General features: G+C 29.2%; 1 protein-coding gene across 18 annotated transcripts; it reads left to right on the top strand.

The window, feature by feature from the left end:
* The first annotated feature begins 6,143 nt into the window (after positions 1-6,143).
* LOC113853787 (puromycin-sensitive aminopeptidase) lies at positions 6,144-16,621 on the top strand. Of its 18 annotated transcripts, XR_003502698.1 has the most exons (34): positions 6,215-6,347; positions 6,611-6,712; positions 7,174-7,254; positions 7,445-7,489; positions 7,666-7,806; positions 7,902-7,977; positions 8,120-8,199; positions 8,473-8,586; positions 8,718-8,792; positions 8,887-8,994; positions 9,081-9,293; positions 9,415-9,476; positions 9,620-9,647; positions 9,731-9,817; positions 9,930-9,955; positions 10,188-10,251; positions 10,346-10,426; positions 10,609-10,656; positions 10,770-10,788; positions 10,951-10,955; positions 11,059-11,070; positions 11,150-11,206; positions 11,305-11,414; positions 11,490-11,570; positions 11,694-11,877; positions 12,844-12,992; positions 13,079-13,217; positions 13,333-13,479; positions 13,567-13,648; positions 13,722-13,897; positions 14,340-14,567; positions 14,675-14,746; positions 14,847-15,118; positions 16,324-16,621. XR_003502698.1 is itself a non-coding variant. In XM_027484401.1 (33 exons), the coding sequence occupies exons 2-33, from the start codon at positions 6,635-6,637 to the stop codon at positions 14,925-14,927; spliced, it is 2,946 nt and encodes a 981-aa protein (XP_027340202.1). In that variant the 5' UTR covers positions 6,213-6,347; positions 6,611-6,634; the 3' UTR covers positions 14,928-15,259. The 18 variants fall into 18 exon arrangements, 14 of the variants coding, with proteins under 14 accessions (XP_027340205.1, XP_027340204.1, XP_027340209.1 ...); XM_027484401.1 differs by lacking the exon at positions 16,324-16,621 and having other exon boundaries at positions 6,213-6,347; positions 8,123-8,199; positions 14,847-15,259; XM_027484399.1 differs by lacking the exon at positions 16,324-16,621 and having other exon boundaries at positions 14,847-15,259.
* Positions 16,622-23,128: the final 6,507 nt, after the last annotated feature.

Genomic DNA, 23,128 nt, shown 5'->3' with positions numbered 1-23,128 from the left:
TAATACATTCGTTTGAATATAACATTAAACATTTTTTACAAAAACATAGTTTTTGTGATTAAAAGATTAAAAAAATATTTCACGAAGTATTTTTTTTTTTTCTAAAAATAGATATCAACCACATAAATTATGTTTAATTAAAAAAAATTTAAAAACATATTAGTGATTTTTTTATAAAAATATTAACTTCAACTTTAAACTTAATTTTAAGTAACTAATAAAGAAATTTCATTAAGAAAACATTCATTATATTATTATAACTTAATGTAATGAATATTTTTAATAAAAATATTATTTTTTATATATTTAAAAATATTGATATTAATAATATTTTTTAAGTAAATTTAAAATATGTGACCATGCTTGAACAGCAACAGAAAAGGACAGATGGATTGACTTTGAGGAAAATTCATTGGGGCAATTGAAGGTCAGTCCAAAAGGGTCTTTTTAATATATGGGGAACATATGCCCCCATGTGAGTGACACCCATACGGATTTACGGCTCCGATCTGTTACCATTAACAATTCTTTGTCCTATCAACGGCTCTGATTCAGACACATTCTACTAAGCTAAGATAATGAGACAAAAATAGTTTGAATTTGATTTGAGTCCATATGTCCCAAAGCTGTGTCCCCACAATCTTTTAGGCCAGAACGGGAGGGGCACCACTTCATCATTAATGGCCCCAACACCTTAAAATATTACTACTCTTTTTTAACCTACTCCACCATAAACAATTCAAAACCAAACCATGTTCATCACTTAAACCCAAACAATTTTAGTTTAAATATATCATTAGTTTCATCCAATTTCATTCAACGTTTGTCAATTTAATTAATATTTTTTTAAATTACAATTTAGGATATATAATAAAAATATATATATTACTTTTAAAAATCAACTATAAAAATTATTTTAATTTTATTTATGGTCTCGAATATATGTTTTAATAAATATAGTTGTATAATTAAAAAAATTCTTTTTAATAGAAATTTATTATTTATTATTATTTAGTACATGTCATTAAATACATGTTAAAATTTCGTTTAACAAATTTATGATTTACTTAGTTTATATAATCATTTAACAAAGAGAAATTACTAAAAGTTTATTTTACTTAATTAAATAAATATTTAATCTCGTAACTTACTATTATTATTATTATTAGTTCTTTATATTTTAATATATTCTAATCATACTTAATAGTTTAAATTTAAATCAATCAAACATTAAATCGAATCGAACGAAAGAACACTGATGGGTGCAAGTATTCTAGAGGGAAAAAATAGTTTACGCATAACATGTGAAAATAATTTTTTTTCCCGAGTGCAATGGATTTTATAATATTTCCCGAGCTTAAATTACGAATAAGACAATTAAATCAGTTAAATTTTTAATAATTTATTTTAGAAAATACTCATAATATTAAATAATGTAGTTAATGGCTTGTATACTGAAAAAATATAAACTTTTTTAGCAATTAATATATTTAAATTTATTCTATATTTTTTATAATTAAAATTAAAAATACTTTATTTTGTTATCAGTGAAAAGTATTAGAGAATGAAGTACTTTATTAGCACAACATCATTTAATTGAGTTGATACGATGGTAAGGACCACGAACAACACTTTTAATAAAAACAACTTAAAAAAACTAAAACCAAAAAATTTATTTTATAAGAATGAAACACTTCCAAACTAGTTAATTAAAATTATTAATGGTTATAACAAAAATAATTGATCGATAGATATTTAAAAGATTTAGATATAACTTATTCATCTTAAATTTCCAAATCACCATTGAAAGCTTTTATGATTACAATTTATAAAAATGTAAAAATTAAAATTAATATCGTTTACTTAAGGAGAATATAAAAACAAAGAAAGATAAAAGTTAATTTTAAAATAAAAATATAATTTTTCTCTCTTTAATTTAAATTTAATTTTTTCTTTTCCTCCCCCATTTTATTTTCTCTGAAAAAAAAAATAGAAGTGACTGGCCAATTTCTTTGGGATAAATGAAACAATAGTAGCAAACTGGGGATGGAATTTTGCCGAGTTGTTAATTAAATTAGAGCTTCCTGAGCATCAAATCGTCAATTTAATTGAATTTTTGAATCTGAAAGTTATGCAACTGCAATGTTTTTATGTTTTATTAATTTATTTTACATATTAAATTAAAGGTTTTTTTATAAAACATTATTTAAAATTTCAAGCGACTCTTTGTTTTTATTTAAATTAATATTTTAAAAGTAAACTTGAATTGATTATAGATAGCCAGTGTATTTTTGAACTAATATTATAGTTTATTATCTAAATTAAAAACCCTCCTCACGCAAACTTGGTAGTGTTTCACAATTTCAAACATTTTCGCCAATTCATATTCGTTAGAGACTTAGAATCATATTCTAATTTTTTATGCATTCTTTTTTTATCTGACTCGCTTGAATAAAAATTGTTTTATAAATAACTTTACTCTATTAACAGTGACTAAAATATTTTTATTTTTAATTCAAATGATTCGATGAGAAGTAATTTTTATGTGAAACGTATAAACTGTATATTATTTATACTTTAAAAATAATTTCAATTTACCATCTAAATAAAATAAATTGTTTTCAGTAACTTCTAAATATCACAAGTAACAAAAATTAAAATGAATTATTTTAAAATACATTATACTGAAGTTTAATACAAGATTGATTTGTCTTCGACGATGAATCATAAGACGACCATACTAGAGACATGGCCCCTTCCATTGCGTCTTTTAATTCTTTTCTTTTGTCTGTGAATCTGTGATTGTAAATTGAAATTCTTGCCAATTGTTGCTGGAAAATGTAGAACTTGCTTCTCATTCTCGTGAGAGGAGAATATGTACCATTGCTGGTTTATTATTAATTATACAAGTTTGTTTTTATAATATCACTGATTAATAGCCCAACATATATTTCTAGTTCGATATATTGATTAGCAAATATAAAATTAATTAATATATTCGGGAAAAAGTGGATTTATAATTTTGTTCCCATGTTATTTAAAAGTTTAATATTATATATAACTATCAAGACAATGAATTTCAATAAATTAAACATTAAAAATATGTGTAAAAAAAAAACACCATCGGGTATTAGAAAAATGTTGTCAATTGTAGTATAATTAAAAATTAAGTAAAAAGTAGAGGTCGTAAAACTTACTTTGCAATAGTATATATTGGCTGTTATTTATTTGTGTTCTAAAAATACTAGTGAAAAAATTCATAAATAATATTTTTATTAAAAAATATATAAATATAAATAAATAAATGCTAGTTATATTTCTATTCTTATAAGCATTTTTCACACACGTTTGATAGAATACATGGAACTGTTTATTTGGCTATAGGGTTTGGGTGACACAACAGAACGTGAGCAGGAACCAACCTGGAAAGTGTTGGATTTTGGGGGGCATGAGTAGGTATCCTGTGCTCACTCTTTCATTATTAATATTATTTTATCAATTTTTTTATTAGAGAGATTCTTAGTCTTTTGTTACATTGATGAAGGTACTATTAATCAAAATAAGGATTGCGTTGATTAATTTTTTTCATTAATAATTAGTGTTTTAAAATTTGTTTGATATATACGAGAGAACAATAAATAAATATAAGTATTAAATAGAAAAAAGATATGGTAAGAAGTAACATAAATTTTTATTAACAAAGAAGGAAAAATTGTTGGGCAGTATCAAATATATATTTAAGTTAGTATTTCTTGTTATATTATTTATATACTTATTTAGAGATTATGTGTATAACATAAAATAAAATAAAAATTGTGCAACGAACTAAGTTTTTAACTGCATATCGAATTAATCAATTAACATGGTAGATTAAATAAACCTCACCATGTTTAATTAAATACACATTAAATAAAGTTCAAATAAAAAAGGTAAAGCCTAATATGTCCTCTTAATCAATTAAAATCTATTAGGTTATAAAGCTATATTTTAATAAGATTTGTATCAGCTGTAGGAGTTAACCAACCACTCTGGTGGAGCATGTCTAATGAAGTTGTTTTGTATTCAGGCAACATACTTTTGTGCTAAGGACATAAAGAAGTTAATTTGGAACCAAACAAACAATAGAAGCCGAAAAACCGATGATTTCAAAGCTTTTACAATAAATAAGCGTAATTCGCTGCGGAACTCATGAAGTGAAAGTTTTCGATAATCTCAAATTCTTTTGGTCAACAGGTCTTCATGAAAGTAAAAAGGAATGATAATTATGTTATCTAAATAGCTAGTTACAAGCTCTTTTTCTCCCTTCTCTTTGACACTTATAGCATAGCTTTTCTCAATACACTGGTCAAAGTGAACAACAGAACAAGAAAATGCCACAGCTAAAATACCTTTAAAAGGGACATTCTTTTTCTTTGGTTATAATATTGTTTTTTGAGGATTTGAATCTACTGCTATTTTCATAAGAACTTAAAGAGGTAAAACTTTTTAATTACACTTCAAAGATCTTTACATGGATTAATTTCTAACTATCAAAGGATATTTTTGGTAAAATGACAGAAATAATAATATCACGTTTCACTAACAATTCAAAATACTACAGACAAGTTTCAATGTAATTAACTTTTTTTCAAATATAATTTATAGTTCCCAACCATGCGCTTACTTTGATGCTCAGGGCTTTGTTTGGTGGATGTGAAATGGGAAATAGAATTATGAAAGGAAGAAATAGGTGAGAGATGAGAAAGATGGATACGATAAGCCCAATATTCAATGGGTCAGCACAGTCGAATAAGAAATAGCGATGGAAGAGAAAAAAATGAGAAAAAAATGGATGCGTTAACCCAACAGAGTTGAATACTGGGCTTATCATAAACTGAAGAATGATCCATCAAAAACTTAACACATCTTCACTGTGTTGGAGCCCAAACTAAAACTTAAACATTGTACAAATATAAAAACTATTATTCCTTAAAACTAAGAATATAACACAGGAAAAAGGTTTAAAAAAAAAAAAAAGTTAACAGATGAGCATGCATAACCGGGAATCAAATAAAAAGACATTAAAGAGCCTTGCTATTATATATGTAGTTTTTTTTTATAGACACAAAATCTTATATTTCTTCTACTCAAATTATTAATACTTTATACATACACACGTGATTTATTTTTATTTTTTTTACAAAATTTTAGAGCTTATTTGATTTCTCTTTTTAAATAGAGTTTTAGGTTTTTAAAATTAAAAAAATATCAAAACTTGCTTGTTAATGTAAGTTTTAAAAATTAATTTTAATTTTTAATTTTTAAAACCAAAAAATAGAATTTTTATTTAGGTATTTTTATTTTTATGTTTTTTTTAAATTAATAAAAATCTAACTAAAAATAATTTTAAAAACTAAATTATCAAATAAAACTTATTTTATTTTTCTAAAAATATTTTTATAAAATTCTTTTAAAATATAATTTTTAAAAATTTAAACTTAAAATTAAATCAAACAAACCCTTAGTCAATTTTTTTTCAGATTCTTAAATATTTTATCTATTTACTTCTTTTTTTTTATTTGTCTTTCATATTCTTAAATATTGTATTGAGTTTTATTAATAATAAAAAACTTTAAGTGAAAGTTTTTTTTTTTTTTCACATACGTTTTTATTTATTATCCAAAAAATATTATATGCTAAAGACATGATTTGATGGAATTTTTTTATTATTTTTATAAAATATATTTTATTTTATAGAAATAATAGAAATGTAAATAGATATTTTTTATGTTTAAAAAAAATGTTTAAAATTAAAATGATTGTTTGTTGTAACTTGGACCTTCGCTTGAAGAAAGGGCGTAGTCTCTGTCATTTTTGTTTTAAATTGTCATGACATTATACTAAGAAAACGAAGCATAATAATGTCGTTATCAGACTGATTAAATTCCCGATGTTGAATTAACAATAATTAAGTATGAAAGTGACATTTTGTAAAATTCACCAAAATTTAAGTTAAAAAAGAAGAAGAGAAAACCTCCCAATAACAGTGGCATATAGTAACTAATCATCCTCATTAAACTAATATCGTATAAAATATCACTATCAATGCGGCGATTAAAAAAAGAGACTGTTATAATTATGGATCAGTATAATAAAAATGAACGATTGAGAATGAAGCGATATGAGTATTGTTGACATTACAATGCTTGTCTTATCCTTAATCCTATCATTTTAGCATTTATTCTACTTTAAACTTTTTTAAGCATAAACTTTTAAATAAATAAATATCTTCCTAGAGCTCAACCTCTATATATTGTACCATCTTTGTCACTCTCGCCGTTCACTGCACCACTTCATAGCGAAACCAGGTGAGGTGAAGCTCGATCATCAATTCTTCATTTGGTTATTGATTTTATTTTATTTTTTTAATTTTATTTGCTAATGTTGATATTATTGCATCAAGTTTATCCAATCCTTTTTGAGCTACATTTTTTATTTTGTGAATTTTCATGTCCATAATTCGAAATTACCCTTACTTATCCTCCCATCCGTTTATAAGAACGAGAATTCACGGTGATTTAGGGTTTAAAGGTTTGTTTCTGGGTTCTTTTGTTTTTGTGGAAATTCATAGCTCTCGATTAGGGGTTCGCGGTAAATGGCACGGTTGGTCATGCCATCGAAGACATTGGCCTTTTCGAGGAACTCTCTACTGGGTTTGATCGCACCTGCTCCTGTGATTATCTTCACTCTGTTTTTGTTCTGATTCTATGTCTCTGTGCCCACCATGCATCCACCTGTAATGCTTGTTTCAGGAATAATAAAAAGCTTAAGAAAATAAAACTTTATCCATAGAAGTTCATCTGCTGTTCCAGTTTCTGATGTTTCTTTCCTGGGACAGTCTTTCTTATATATACGCCTTGCCAGTTGGAGCTGGTTTTGTTTGTGCCTTGTTTTACTATAGTCGTTGACCTTTTCATTTCTCCTATTTCTGGATGAGATGTGGGCCTTTTAATTTTAAAACTCAGAAGTGACTTCTCAAGTATTATGACTATATATATATACAGTACACTTCGTATGTTTTTATTTTAGTAAAATTTTTAGTTGAAAATAGCAAGTTGAATGTTATCATGGCACTTAATCTTTCCAAATTGCTTTCTCCTCTGTGGACTATGATAATTATTATCTTCTTTGCAGCTACAGGGGAATTGCTGCGTAAATTATTTTCAGAATACAGCGAACAGGAGCCTCAGATTGAGGCATTTCCTTGCATCAGAGGTTTCTTTTTCTGTTTTTTGCACCTGCATATACCACGAAGATGATTTAGTGATTAAGAAACAATGACTTATTTTCTTCTTACGAGAACTTCTGAAAAAAATTAGTGATTACTTCTCTAATTTAAGCTGAATCAAACATGCTATTACTGATGTCTTGGGAATGTAATGAACTATTGATATGGCTTTCACAGGTCAATTTCCGAAAGAAGTGTTGGCCCCTTTATTCTTCACTACCAGTAAGCTAGTTTAGTTTGTATTGGAATTTCATTAATGTAAAGAGCATGTTTATCTAGTTGCATGTTCAAAGATGTTCTACTTCTCTTTTTGTCCATGGACTCTTTCAGATTCTTTGGTTATGTACAGTCTGTTTGTTTGATTATCCGATCTTGTATGCTCTTGTATTTTGTTCCAGAGGGTCAAGCAAGTAAGTCGGAGGCTAATTTGTTCGGTTGCCACAGAGGATTTACCGAAGCAAGTTGAAGAATCTAAAATGGAGACACCAAGAGAAATATTCTTAAAGGATTACAAAATGCCTGATTACTACTTTGACACTGTAAGTTTACAGGAGGCTTTAGATTATTTTTCATTCACGTTGTTGCTAATTATAATTTTGTTTTTCTCTTCACATGTTGCATGGAACTATTACAGGTGGATCTGAAATTTTCCTTGGGCGAGGAGAAGACTTTAGTTAGTTCTAAAATTGCTGTGTATCCTCGCATTGAAGGTAGATTTTTTTGGTTCTTTTCTTGACCTTGTAACTTGTTTGGTCAGCATCAATATGTGCAGTGTCAAATGTCAATATCTAAGTAGTTTATCAATCTTCATATTTATTTTTCTTGCACTTATAATTGCTTTATTTTGTGCAGCAGGTTCTTCTCCCCCACTAGTTTTAGATGGACAGGACTTGACTTTAGTTTCAATTCAAATTAATGGGAGGGCTTTGAAGGTATGTATACTTTTTTTGAGTTGGGTACTGCCCACTATCATGGCCACTTTTCACCAATGGAATTTCTTTGCTCTCTTGTGAGTTTATCAAGCGAGGAAGTTCAGAATCAGACAGCTTATTTTAATGTTATATGTCATGAACATAATATTTGTGCTTCCTAGTTAAAATTTTAGCTGTGTTTACTTTCAGAAACACTATATATTGGTAGCGATGATGGGTGGTTGGTGGTTGTGTAACAATATTTTAAACACTTTCTCTTATGTTCATGTGTAGGAGGAAGATTATCATTTGGATGCACGCCACCTCACAATCCTATCACCTCCTAGTGGTAAATATGATCTTGAAATTGTTACGGAGATTTACCCACAGAAAAACACATCATTAGAGGTAAATGAGATTTTCCCTTGTTGTCGAGTTTGTTTCTCCTATATATTGCTCTATTCTGTTTCTGTCACCTGATTTGGTGTTTGAAGGGGGAGGCTGTGTTTACTGTGAAATATGAATTTGATTTCATGTAGGGACTTTACAAATCATCTGGGAATTTCTGTACTCAATGTGAGGCTGAAGGCTTCCGTAAAATTACATTTTATCAGGTTGACATCTTAGAGCAATTAATATGTTAAGCTGACCTGTATATTTATAATAATAAATTTTGACATTAAATTAATGGATCCTATCATCTAACAGGATCGACCCGATATAATGGCCAAATATACAGTTCGCATTGAAGCAGATAGATCACTGTATCCAGTGTTATTGTCTAATGGAAATCTAGCTGAACAAGGTGTCTTGGAGGTAATATTTTCTTGAAATGCATAGTAATGAAGACTATCTTGATGGTTACTATTCTGTTCATGGACATTATTTATGCTATACTGCAGGATGGCAGGCACTATGCAGTTTGGGAGGACCCCTTCAAGAAACCTTGTTATCTGTTTGCCTTGGTTGCTGGGCAATTGCAGAGCAGGGATGACACATTTATTACCCGTTCTGGGCAGAAGGTGTCCCTTAGGATCTGGACACCTGCAGATGATGTACCTAAGACTGCACATGCTATGAATGCTCTGAAAGCAGCTATGAAGTGGGATGAAGATGTCAGTCCTTATTTAGTTTTGAAATCATTTGATAAGATGGGCTAATTTGATTGTAATATATTATATATATTGTTTCAGATTCTGAAGAGTTTTTCTGTCTTGTCTTATGCTTTCCAAACAGGTTTTTGGACTTGAATATGACCTGGATCTCTTCAACATTGTTGCTGTCCCAGATTTTAACATGTAATTTCCATCTACCTTTTTCTTTGGAGATTTCAATCATGAGACCCTACATATATTGTGCCTTAGTATATTATGAGATGAGATAGCATGAAAGAATTAGGGTGTAGAAAAGTAATATGGTTTACTTGTTTTGTATTGGACAGGGGAGCCATGGAAAACAAAAGCTTGAATGTAAGCCCCCTTTTTGTCAGCTTGTCTATGTTGGTTGTCTGTGTTCTCTTTTCGACATTTAAAATTTTCTTTCCTCTTTGCAGATTTTCAATTCTAAGTTGGTATTGGCTTCTCCAGAAACTGCATCTGATGGAGATTATGCTGCTATATTGGGAGTTATTGGTCATGAGGTTTGTAACTTTCGTATATTAGCAATGTTGGAGAGTCATTAAGTTCTCTAAAACTAAATTTCTTTGGGTTTTCTGGATTGTGACTAGAGCTTTTTTCTTGCCTTGTATGCAGTATTTCCACAACTGGACTGGCAACAGGTGGTGTTACATACCATAGTTCTTGTTATCCTTTCAAACTAAGAATTTATAGGCTCCTATTGCTATTCATATCATGTTCTAAAACTTTTTCATGATAGGTTCTGTTTCACTTCTGGATTTCTATTATCATAAACCTGAGTTTTTGCGGAGCATTTGTTATATGCTTATATTTTTCCACTGCAATGGGTATGGTAAAACTTGAATTAAGCATTTCATTTAATAATAATATCAGAGTGACATGTCGTGACTGGTTCCAGCTTAGCCTTAAGGAAGGTCTCACTGTTTTCCGTGATCAGGCACAGCCTCTACCGCTGTCTCTATGTTTCAATTGAGATAATACTTTTGTCTGTTCAGTTTTTTAATTTAAGGAGTTGTATTAATTATTGGCAGGAATTTTCATCTGACTTGGGAAGTCGTACTGTAAAGCGAATTGCTGATGTTTCAAAACTTAGAAATTACCAGTTTCCACAGGTTACTTTCTTTTCCTTTTTCTGTTTTTGATTGTTGTGTGCAAGTTTTTTTGCTTCTGTGTTATGATGTTATTGTAACTGTTCCTATTATTATACTATAATTTATCTTCTTTTATTATTCTTGTAATGTAGAATTGTTATGATGTCAGGCAGTATTCTGATACTTCTGTACCGATTTTTCAGGATGCAGGTCCCATGGCCCATCCAGTGCGACCGCATTCTTACATCAAGGTTAGAATTTGGAAATCATTCTGTCTCATCATTTGTCTCCAAAACCAGTTTTTACCCCCTTCTTAATCTATGTGCTTCTAAGTTTGTATTTATATTTTTTTCCTCCTTGACAGATGGACAACTTCTACACAGGCAAGCTTTATTTTAAGAATTCTTTATTTAGTCAATATCATGTTTGAAATTTTACCATGTTATGTAATAATTTATAGTTCCCTTATCACTGATTATCTACTATTTTCTACCTTCTGTGGATTAACTTCTGATGTGGTCCCTATCATCATTATCAAAGTACAGTTACGGTATGTTTCACATTTTTAGTTGCAATGTTTAACCAACAGTTAGATCCATTTTTTTCTCATTAAGATGTTGAATTGATTATAATGATATATTTCTTTTCTGCAGGTCTATGAAAAGGTTTGTCATTTACCATTAATTTTCCAGCCCTCCATGTCCATTTGTCTCCGGTAGTTTGTTCTTATGATCTATGTATCAGGGGGCTGAAGTTGTCAGAATGTACAAAACCTTACTGGGAAGTCAAGGGTTCCGAAAAGTAAGAATGCTCATTCCGATTCCTACAATGACCCTGTTACCTGCAATATTTTACTGCTTAATTTAGAATTCAACTTGTACAAACTCGCTGTATTGTAGGGCATGGATCTTTATTTTAAGAGACACGATGGTCAAGCTGTAACATGTGAAGATTTTTTTGCTGCCATGCGAGATGCAAATGATGCAGATTTTGCAAATTTCTTACAATGGTTTGTATTTTGGTTTGAATTTTCTTTCCCTGAAATTTTTGCTAGTCTCATACAAATTTATCAATTGATGTGCAGGTATTCTCAAGCTGGGACTCCTGTTGTCAAAGTAAATACCTCATATAATCCAGAAGCACATACTTTTTCATTAAAGATTAGGTAGACAAACTTAAACTTTTCATTTCTCCCTTTCAATTGGGTGATTTAGTGGAAAAATAAGTTTTAATTTTTATTTTTGGCTGTTTATCTTTAGTAACATGTTTGATAAGGACATTTTTGCAGTCAAGAGACACCACCAACTCCAGGGCAACCAGTTAAAGAACCCGTGTTCATTCCTGTTGCAGTGGGTTTGCTCGGTTCCAATGGCAAGGACATTCCTCTTAGAAGTGTTTATCATAATGGGATTTTGCAATCTATTTCAAGCAATGATCAATTAGTCTTCACTACAGTCCTTAGAGTGACCAAGGTTGTTTAGTTTTCTTTGATATGCATTTCTATTTCATGTTTTTATGTGATCTCGAGTTTGTTATACCCTTCAGGCAGGATTTTGAGATATATAAGGTAGCAGGTGGATAATCTATCGTTGCTATTTTGGCCCCTTCTTTTTCTTCCTCAAGGGAATGAAGTACTGTTTGACTCTGAATTCATTGGTCAATTGTCTTCAGGGGTTCCGGTAGCTTTAGATCTAAATCTTGAACTTCTTTGGGGTTGGGAAAGTAAAAATCATATGTATTATTCTTTACCCCACACCTTTCTATGTGATGAAGAGTGATCTAGAAACAATTGGATAGGACCGACCAAGATGCTCCTTGAGATGTCTGCTCAATCATGGTTCCCATCAACAGAAACATTTTTGTGCCATGTACTCATTGATGAACCTATTACATCTCAAAATTTTCTATGATATATTATTGGTTTTTCCTTCTTGTCCCCAAAGATTTTCAAAATTGGTCTTTATCACAAGGCTTATTATACTATTAAATGGTTCTCAAGCTGACAATTTTCCCGAGTCAAATAAGTCAATCACTCTGAACACACACATTCTTCCTCCTCAAATGAACAAACTCATCTGACCGGGCATCTCCACATGCCAAATTGTAGAATTCACATCATACACTCTTTCAATGGACAAAATGTTTGTGTCCTGCCCTCTGGCCCACTACTTATGTTTTCTGGGTCCATCACTGTTTGCAGTAAAATTGTGATTATGATAACAAAGATATGCTACCATATAAAATCATCAATTGTTTCATTTTACAAAGTATGAGCATTTCTGTCTAATACAATAAGGTTAAGAAAAAAGGTGTCTGAAATTTTGGAACCATTTTCTAATATCCCTTTATTCTGTTATCAATAATGTAACTTATAAAAACTGGTTGGGCTTTTCCATATTCATATGAGTAACTGATAAGTTTATTTGTATCTGCTACAGAAAGAGGAAGAGTTTATATTTACTGATATATCTGAGAGGCCCGTTCCATCTTTGTTAAGGGGATACAGTGCTCCTATCCGTCTGGAATCTGATCTCACTAATAGTGAACTGTTTTTCCTGCTAGCTAATGATTCTGATGAATTCAACCGGTTTGTCTTCTTCAAAGTTGCAAGTTACTCTTTTTTATTTGATACCTTTATGGGAATATATTTTCTGGTTTATTTAACTGATTTAGTTGGGAAGCTGGACAAGTTTTGGCACGGAAGTTGATGCTCAACTTAGTGGATGATTTGCAACATAACAAACCATTGGTTCTGAATCCCAATTTTGTTGATGGGTTCAAACGTATACTATGCGACTCAAGTCTGGACAAAGTATGCTTAGGACAAATTTTCCTCAAGATTATTCATTTTGTTTATTTTTTTTTTCAAATCTTTTCTAGACAGTGGTTTTATCATATGATTACCTTTTTGTTCTTTTATCATATAGGAATTTGTGGCAAAGGCGATAACCCTGCCTGGTGAAGGAGAAATAATGGACATGATGAAAGTTGCAGATCCTGATGCTGTTCATGCTGTTCGAATTTTCATCAGGAAGCAGCTTGCAAGTGAACTGAGATCAGAGTTCCTCAGAACAGTATGCCCTTTTGTCTGAAGCTGGAATTGTTAATTTACACATATTTTCTTCTTCCTTGAATGAATGAAATTGTTTGCCTTTCTGCAGGTAGAAAATAATAGGAGCTCAGAAGAATATGTTTTCAATCACCCAAACATGGCCAGGCGTGCTCTGAAGAATGTTGCCCTTGGTATATATCTTTTGTTACATATGATAATATGCATGGTGGTAGCGAGCTTATCTCTCTCTTTTTTGTTTGATAGCTTATCTTGCATGCCTTGAGGAGCAAGAATTCACTGAACTTGCGCTGCATGAGTATAAAACTGCTACAAATATGACTGAGCAATTTGCTGCTTTGGCTGCCATATCCCAGAACCCTGGAAAAACCCGTGATGATGTTCTTGCTGACTTTTATGGCAAATGGCAGCATGATTTCTTGGTAAATTTCCATCTCTATGACACTGCTTTGGAATTAAATATTTTTTTTCTTTTTTTGAGCTGTTGAGCATGTTTTGTTCCATTTTTCAACAATATATTCTGTGTTATAAACTGTAATGTCCTATGTTGATGGTGAGGCTAGATTAAACTTAAGATGCACTTTGATAAAAATTTCCCAAATATTATCTATGAAGACTAGAGCATGTGTCGTCACTGACACCTTATCCCGGACCATCACCCTTCCTTGGAAACCTTCTACAGCTTTTCATAATCTTTCTGTTTTGGCCTGGCTGACTGCAATTCAATCTCTCATGTTTGTCTCACCTAAATGTCTGCTTCCGTTCAGTTTTATTTTAGAAGTGCTTCTTCCCACCTACAACATAACTCTATCCTACAGTGTCAAGCCTTTGGATTGCTATTTTATATTTGGCCTCCCTTTCCAGGTGGTGAACAAATGGTTTGCTCTTCAAGCAATGTCTGATGCTCCCGGTAATGTTGAGAATGTGCGGAAACTGTTAAACCACCCAGCATTTGACCTGCGCAATCCCAACAAAGTGTATTCTCTCATTGGAGGTTTCTGTGGGTCTCCGGTGAACTTTCATGCAAAGGATGGATCAGGCTACGAGTTCCTTGGAGAAATTGTGCTTCAACTTGACAAGCTAAATCCTCAGGTCATTTCGCATTAGCCGTGTTTAGATTATATATTCATTCTTTTGTGTGTATTGTCAGTTACATATTCTTAGGTTGTATGACATCTTTTTTATTTTGATGGATGTAGGTTGCCTCGAGAATGGTGTCAGCCTTCTCAAGATGGAGGCGTTACGATGAATACAGACAAAAACTGGCCAAGGTAATAGACTTGTTATTATTTTGCTACGTTGGCTCTCATTTTCTTACAAAATGTTGCTTGTGGGTATCAGCTTTACTGAAAAAACTATGGTGTATTGCAGGCCCAGCTGGAGAAGATCATGTCTTCTAATGGACTATCGGAGAATGTGTTTGAGATAGCTTCGAAGAGCTTGGCTGCTTAAAAGTGTGGACGGCGTATGAAAAACTGCCAAGCTGTCTGTTAAACGGTTCTGGTGTTTTGGCTTAAGCAATGGCTACAATGATCACAATATCTTGTACAAGCTTGTCGTCACAACGTTTTGCGTGCATGTCTTAACTCGGGGCGATGCCCATATCGATTTTCCAAGGATGTGCATGACATTATGCAATAAAAGTAAACAAGCTTATCTTGATAACTTTAAATTATCGGGTGGATAATGGTTCGTTATACTTTTCATTTTTTGTTATATTGATAGTTTGAAGCTGAAATATGGGGATTTGATTGTTGCTGTGGTTTTTTTTTCAATATTGTTTTTTAAAAATAGTCTTGAGAATTATTTTTAAAACCAAAAGGAAAAAAAAGTGTAATTGCCCTTGTGTTCTTTTACTGTTTGGAGCAGTAGAAGGGACAAAATCCAAAGTCAGCCTCCACTCTTGCTGCAAAATCGGCAGCACAAAGTATGAGATACCTCTGCCAGTTACGATGATAAGCTGTGGGTGTTGTTGGCAAGAGCGCACTTATATTAGGGTTTTATTTGGATGACACTAGAGTTTATGGAAAAGCCTTTAATCCAAAAGTAGTTGAGGGAAGTGATAAAGCGAGATACGCTTTGCCACGAGAGTATTGCAAGGACCCGTTAAGGAGCAACTCCAACTCGTGAAGATGGATATAAGCCCTATACCAAGTGGTCCTTCATAATTCCATTGACTTTTAGGATGGTTGCAAATATGGGTTTAAGACAGGTGTATGTATGCTGAATGTCTTAGGAAGTATATTTAAGACAGTAATAATGCTATTTTTTTTATCCTCTTGCACTTGAATTGTACTCGAAACCAAACTATTTTTCATTAACTTCAACCATCATAAAATCTAATCCTACGTGTATTCGAAATTTCAGTTCTTATAATAAGAGTTGAAGAAGAGTTTGCAATCTCCGTCTGGTGGTAGAACCAGCGGCACATTGCATGGAGACTCTCACTAGCAAAGAAAATGATGGTGTGAGGTGGGCGGCAGAGAGTAGGGGTGAGGGAAGATACCATTACGAAAAACATGGGTAATAAAACATTGAAAGTAGTAGAATCAATACAACCTAAACATGTTTTAGTTTTTTATTATTTTAAAAATTGAAAATAGATTGTTTTAACTATCTTTTATCAAATATGTTTTTAATTTTCAAAAGTAGAAAACACTTTCCGAAAACAAGAAACAAACATGTTCATAAAAAATAAAATCCTTACCATCAATATTTGTCAGCGAATTATTTAGATTTATTGAATGATTATTAATGTTGAATTTAATTGTGAATACTGTGGAATTTAATTGTAAGTGAAGTTCTCACTTTACAGTTAACTATTGTTTTTCTCAATCTACTTTTGTAGACTATAATCTCTCAAGCGTCAACTGCTCAATGATCAATTTGATGTGATACTTGACAGAGTAAAGCAACTAATCGATGGAAGTTTGGTGAGGGCCGCTAAGTAAATATGATTCATGATTGAGGCTTAGTTTTGTATTTCTTTAGTCTTCTGCCTAACACCAAAATGACACTGTATAGATCGGAGTAATAAACCTTTCCAAATCATAATTCTTTAACAAAATGTTGTATTAAAGAAAAGTTTTAGATTGACAATTTTTATTGTGTTAACATATACATATATTAAGAATTGAAAAAGTTGTTATACCTTTAAATTGTTTAAAATTAATTTTATATATACATATACAATATTAATTATTAAATGCTTAAATTTTTCATTAAACTATTGATATTCAAAAGTTACATTGCATCTAGATTAATCAAATTTTAATGGAATTGACTTTTTTAAGGGAGCAAAAGTGTTTAATTTTTGTATTTATATTTAAATTTAAATTCAAAATTTTATTTTAAGTAGAATTATGTTCCTTGTCACGCCAACAAGTATTAGTCTTATGAAATCTTTTCATCTAAGAGCATATTTTGACAATTTTATTTTACGTTTTGATAATAAGTTAATCTTATTTTTATTTAGGCATATATATATATATATATTGTATTTCTTTCCATAACTTATTTAGAGAGCCAATTAGAGATCAACACTTCTATTAATAAAAATGGCCTTTCTATATATTCAGAGACAGAATTTTAATGTGTAATCAGAGATGAAAATGGAAAATATCAATCTATATTTATTATTGTCGATAAGAAGAAAAATAATTCCATCTTTATACATTTTAATTCATTTTCAAGTGGAGATGAATTATTACTTTTGTTTTTTCATGTTAACAAATATATTTTTAAATTTACCTCTCCAATTCTATCATTAAGTAAAGATGGAATATAATTCTATGCTAGTTTTAACAATTTTGTATAACATGTTCTATTTCTGATTCTACCTCTGATTTTCAGAAAAAAAAAAAGAAGACACCATTTTTATTTGGTTACTAACTTGAATAGAAATTTATCTTGTAAAAAATTACACAAAATTAAGAAATTGATGAATGTTATTTTTCAATAACATGTAAATATATGTACATCTTGTATTTCATATTGTCAAATTGATATTCTATTTAATCAAGAAGAAAGAAAAAAGTCATCACATAACCAAAATAAAACAAGAAATTTATAAATATGTTAGATATACAAAGAATTGTATCTTTTATTTTAAGTTGTCATCTTGATGCTCTTTCAACGTATCAAACGAAAAATAAGCTTTTCAATTAAAAACACATGCTAAGAATTCTAATTTTATTTTTATTTAGGAATTTAAGGTGTTGAGATATTTTTAAAACTTATGTTCAAATCCGGTGTACATATTTCAGCTTCCAAATTGATTTTAACTCAAATTATTTATGTTAAGCTTGCGTATGTTTAAATTAACACATGTACCAATAAATTTGTATAATTATCAGCCATGTGTCTAAATTTTGAACTTAGTGTTTGTTTGGCGAATGAAATTAAGTATGAAATTGGAAGTTAAAATTCAAATTGAGTTTCAAAATTCTAATTATCATGTTTAGATCTTCATTTGGAATTGAGATTATAATTTCATGAATTAATTTCATAAAATTCTATTATAATTAACTTTAGCCCACTTCAATTCATAACATACACCTTAGGAATTTAAATTTTTAATATCTTTATTTATAAATACACTTATTTTGACTCCTTCTCGTCTCTTCCTCGTTTCAATAGTTTCTCATATTTATAGTTCTTGTTCTTTCTTAAATATTTTCTTTCCTAATGCTTTCTTTGTCTCTCTCCTTTGTTATCTCTTTCTCCTATATATTTTTCTTTCTCTTCTTATGTTCTCTTAATTTTATGTATTCTTTTCTCTTTTTAACTTTATGTTGCTTATTAATATAACTTTTTTTCTATGTTCTCTTGTTTTTTCTTTATTCTCTTCTTCCTGGTTTTATATTGATTATTAATAAAAGTGATTTTTCTTTTTTTTTCTCTTCCTCTTATTTTTCTTTTACGCTCTTATTCTTTCTCTTTTTTTACATTTGTTTCTTATTTTTCTTTTACGTCTTCTGCTTTCTTTCTCTTTTTTTACATTGGTTACATGTTTAATATGTTTACATGAATGTGTCATGTTGCTATTCTGCAATTGTTGCAAATTATTTATGCTAATTATATAATAAATTGTTTAATAATTTTCTTAAATTATTAGATGTCAGAGAAAATATTAGAAATTAATTCAAGAACTATTGGGAACAAGAGAAATAAAAAAAAGAAAAAACTAGTGCTAGATACTGTTGAGGTAATTATATCATGAAACTGATAGAAATTGTTATAATTAATTACGTCTTACTAAACAAGTTTTTTTTAGCTTTGCAACATTTTAGGAGCACTACATGGTACTTATTATGTAAGCGTAAAAATAATCTATTAGTAATGTTTCTACTTATTTTAGCTCATGATCTTAAAATAAGAGTTCTCGAAAGCACTTATTCAATTTTAAGAATTAAATTATATTTATGAGCATTTATACTTTCATCTAATTTACAAGAAAGATAGTTCATAACATAATATTAAATTTTAATGATAAATTAAACATAAAAAAAATAAATTAACTATGTCATGATTTTTTAAAAAATAAATATTAAATTATCATCTTTAATAATTATTTTGTATTTTTAATTAACACATTATTTTTGAAAAAATTATCAAATAAAATTTTAATATAAAATTAAAATTTTTTAAAAATTTAGAGCTTACGTCACAATGTAGAATTTAATTTAAACTTAAAATTTTAATTCTACGTTCTAATTCTTTGAATAAATAAAATTTAAGATTATAATTCTAAACCAATTCTAATTTTATAAAATTGAAATTATAATTATAATTCTAAATGTTAATTCTAATTCTATGCACTAAACAAACACCTGGACAAATTTTTTATTTGTAATTTAATTTAATATAACTTAGTAATTCCTTTTTTATTTATTTAAGAGAGTTATTATCTTGAATGTATGATTTGATTACTATTTTCTTCAAAATGCCCCTTTGTTTTTTATGAATCATATGTTTTTTTAATGGTAATTATGCTTTATACCCATTACAATAATTAGACAGTCTTGTATTTTAGAAGAACTCATACAAAATAATTTCTCTGTAGCTTTTTAAATAAATAATAATCTCTGAAATTATTTGCAATAAAATTTATATGCACGTCTTTTGATTGCATAATCTCATTGATGAAAATAACAACAGTATACTATATCATATTGAAATTTATCGATTAATAATTTAAAATAATCATAAATGATTTTTTATAATAAAAAAAGTGGAGCCTTAAGTGAGCCTTGTTGGTCTCAAAAGGAGTGCTGTTAAACACACTTGTGTGATACACGTCTTAAACTTCTAAATGATCGTTATTCTATATTTTAATATTTATTCTTTCTTCAACGATTCCGCCATCAAAATAGAGGACTCGTTCTTCCCATTCTTAGGCATTATTTTGGCTAACTTTTCGGGACCTTTCCATAATCCTCACACCGATTTGACTTCTTTATAGTAAAAGTGTTGTTAGGGATGGAGGTTTTGGATAGATAAATTTTATATTTTAAATAAAATATATTTAAAATCATTATTTATTTTAAATAAAATATATAAATTTAATGTATTTATTATTATAAGTGAAATATAATTATTTTTATTTAAAATTAAAAAATATTCTCTCTTCTTTTTCCCCTTAGTGTGCTGAAGTGCATGTATATGAAACTTGTTGTGGACAATACATATTTATGTTTGAAATTTTTTTTATATTTTTATGATATATTTTTTAATTCTTCTTTCTATTTCAATCTCTTATTTTTTAATTTTCTCAATAATAATGTGTCTAATTAAAAAGATTGTTTTATACAATTATTTTGTACCATATATATATTAACTATCTCATCATTTCATTAGAGATGTAAAATGTTAACTTAAAATAAAAAAAATAAGAATGTGTGACATATCTAAATCATACATAAATAATTATTCTACGCATTATATCAAACTCCCACCTATGTGGAACTGGAATTGTAGTATATAAGGGGTTGGAACATCAACAACAAGGGAAAAGACAAACAAAGAAAAGGGTTGTTGGCTCTGCAAAGAGGAGTTCATTGAAGAAAAGTCAAGGGTTAGAGAATAGTCCATATTTTCAAACTCTGTTAAATTTGGGATTTGTTTTGCAATATCTTAAAAAATCCTCTCACTATTTTAAATTAACTGACGGTTAATACTCTTTTATTAAAATTCAGAAAAGCAAAAAATAACTTAAATTAATATTTTGTTTTTCAATACATCGCAGGACGCCCCTTTCTACTGAGCCAAGCCATTTGTTTTGTGAAACAATTTCCCGTATCTGTTTGTGCAGTGTAAAGTTATGATTTGTTGATATCATGAGAATTTAGATCTTTATATTGTTTACCTTTTTATAAATTATAAGATTAATCAATTAAATTATTGAATTTTATATTATTTTTATAATAATACATAACAATTTTTACACAATTTAAACATTTGGAGATATATTATTTAAAATTTGACATTTATTTCTATGTATTGTGTGACAGTGCCATGACATAATGGAATATTGATATTGAATAAGGGACTGAAGGAGTGGTGTCTTTCACAGCTAAACCGACCAACCTGCGACCTTAAATCAATGTTCATCCCCCCATAATTCAGATATGCTATATGCAACTCTTTTTCTTTTATCTAAACTACACACAAATATCAATGTTATATTGTTTGATATATACTAAAGATATTTTAAAATAGATATCACCAAAATAAATGTATGTTCCTTCGTAATTAATATGCTAAATTATATTACTAATGTATGAATATAAAAAATCAAATTATATCAATATAAGTACCTTAATAACTATACTATTAAATAATTTTATTTTAAAATTAACTCCAAAAAACTAATCTTATATTAAAAACTAACTCCCAAATGAAGGATGTAATCTTATATTAAAATAAATCAAACAATAGTACTGAAGATAAGACTATTGCTTGATTGCTTATTCTAAAGCACAAGTTCGGGTATTAATTGCAACCCTTACTCAAAAAAATTCTTATCAAGAATTTCTGTACTACTTACACCCATTAATCACTGATTACTCTCCATTGTTCCTTTATACCGGCATAGCTTAAATTTCCAAACTCCTTTTTTTCGGTTTTTAATCATACTTAAGCGTAAATTAAATTTTCACACCATTTTTTCGGCTTCTAATTGATTGTATTAATAATTTCTTCCGGTTCAAGGCTGTTGCTGTCTTAAATTAGCAACGAAAATTTTGGTTAGATTACCAAAAGGGTATCATCTGCTAATAAAAAATTTGTATTTTTATTTGGTTTATATATATATGGTACACCTAGATTAATTTATGCTTGTATGAAGGCCTGAAAATCATATTTCTAACGCTTTGTTTGCATTCGCATAAGTCAAACAAAAAGGGTGGGGTAGTAAAGAAAATTAAGCAGCAGAATCAGAATACGATGATAAATTTGATATTTCACTAGTGACGCTTACTACTACCTGTCCAATGATGAAAAAGGTGTCCCCATTTATCTAACAAGATTGCTATCTAAACCAAGATTAATTATCGCCTCAAAAGTCTTGAGTTTAATTGTTATTTCAGTTGCCCTAGGACACAAGCAAAAGGGAAAAGAATCTGTGACTTTTATTATTATTCCTACCCCACCCTTTTGAACCTTTCTTCCTCATATTATACCTACAACTACAACTAGCAAATGGCATCTTTCGCAAATTCATTTCTTTTACAATCAACATTGAGTTTTTATTTCCATTAGACAATGTAACATACTTACATAATGCCAATCACCATGTTTCATAGCATCACCTCATCACTAGGCTACATTATAGCTTCCCAATTTTCTTCCCATAAAAAATTATTGGAAGATATAATTGCTTCATATAAGAGAGGTGAAAAGGAAGTGAAGTAAAATAACTTGATTCCCTTCATAATTCCTTTTTGTTTTTGTTTTTTTAAAAGCTCTTCTCAAATCATTCAGAGTGTTGATCCAAGTAACTTTCAAGGAGTCTTCTTCCTATTAAATTATTATTATTATCCGTTTTAATTATCGTTTGCTTAATTTATAACGTTTGCTGTGATTTTTTAAAAGTTATAATTTTTTTATTCTTTATTTTATCATCTTCAGATATTATAATAGTTTGCGAAAACCCTGGAGCTTGTGAAGCTTATTAAGTAGTGAAAATGTATTGGAACTGCATTACACAGATGGAGTAATAATTAGAAAAGTGATTATGCTTTTGGGAGGCCAAATCAACAGTAAATCACAAGGTTACAGCTTTGCCATTTGGTCACAAACATAATCAACCCACCGTTTCTCAAACAATTCCAATGATTCCTGTAGTTTTATCAAGTCTAGGTTTACATAGCTTAGTAGGTGGGGGGTTCAGTATTCAAAAACTGTTCTATTACACTTAGAGGGATATTATTTTTTATTTTAATTTTTTTACTGACTTATTTATATAGAAATTTTAAATGATATTAACTGTTCTTTTTTATTTACATGGAATATTCATAATTTTTCTAATTTACTCAAAGGAGTATATAATAATTTTTTATTAAAATTTAATTCAGTTTTATGTATTGATATTATTCAATACTATATATTTTTAAAAAATTACTGTTTATTATTTTTCTTATTTTTACACTTTT

Source organism: Abrus precatorius, unplaced genomic scaffold, assembly GCF_003935025.1.
Source record: "Abrus precatorius isolate BTA unplaced genomic scaffold, Abrus_2018 Scaffold11, whole genome shotgun sequence".
Lineage (NCBI taxonomy): Eukaryota > Viridiplantae > Streptophyta > Magnoliopsida > Fabales > Fabaceae > Abrus > Abrus precatorius.
Note: the sequence above shows the minus strand (reverse complement) of the source record. Positions and strands in the feature narration are given on the sequence as shown.

Excerpts from the sequence above, each read along its gene's own strand:
- LOC113853787 (XM_027484399.1), top strand. The coding sequence starts at position 6,635 with ATGGCACGGTTGGTCATGCCATCGAAGACATTGGCCTTTTCGAGGAAC. Across the intron at positions 11,571-11,693 it reads ACTTTTTCATTAAAGATTAG|TCAAGAGACACCACCAACTC; the intron begins GTAGACAAACTT and ends ACATTTTTGCAG. Across the intron at positions 12,993-13,078 it reads GATTCTGATGAATTCAACCG|TTGGGAAGCTGGACAAGTTT; the intron begins GTTTGTCTTCTT and ends TAACTGATTTAG.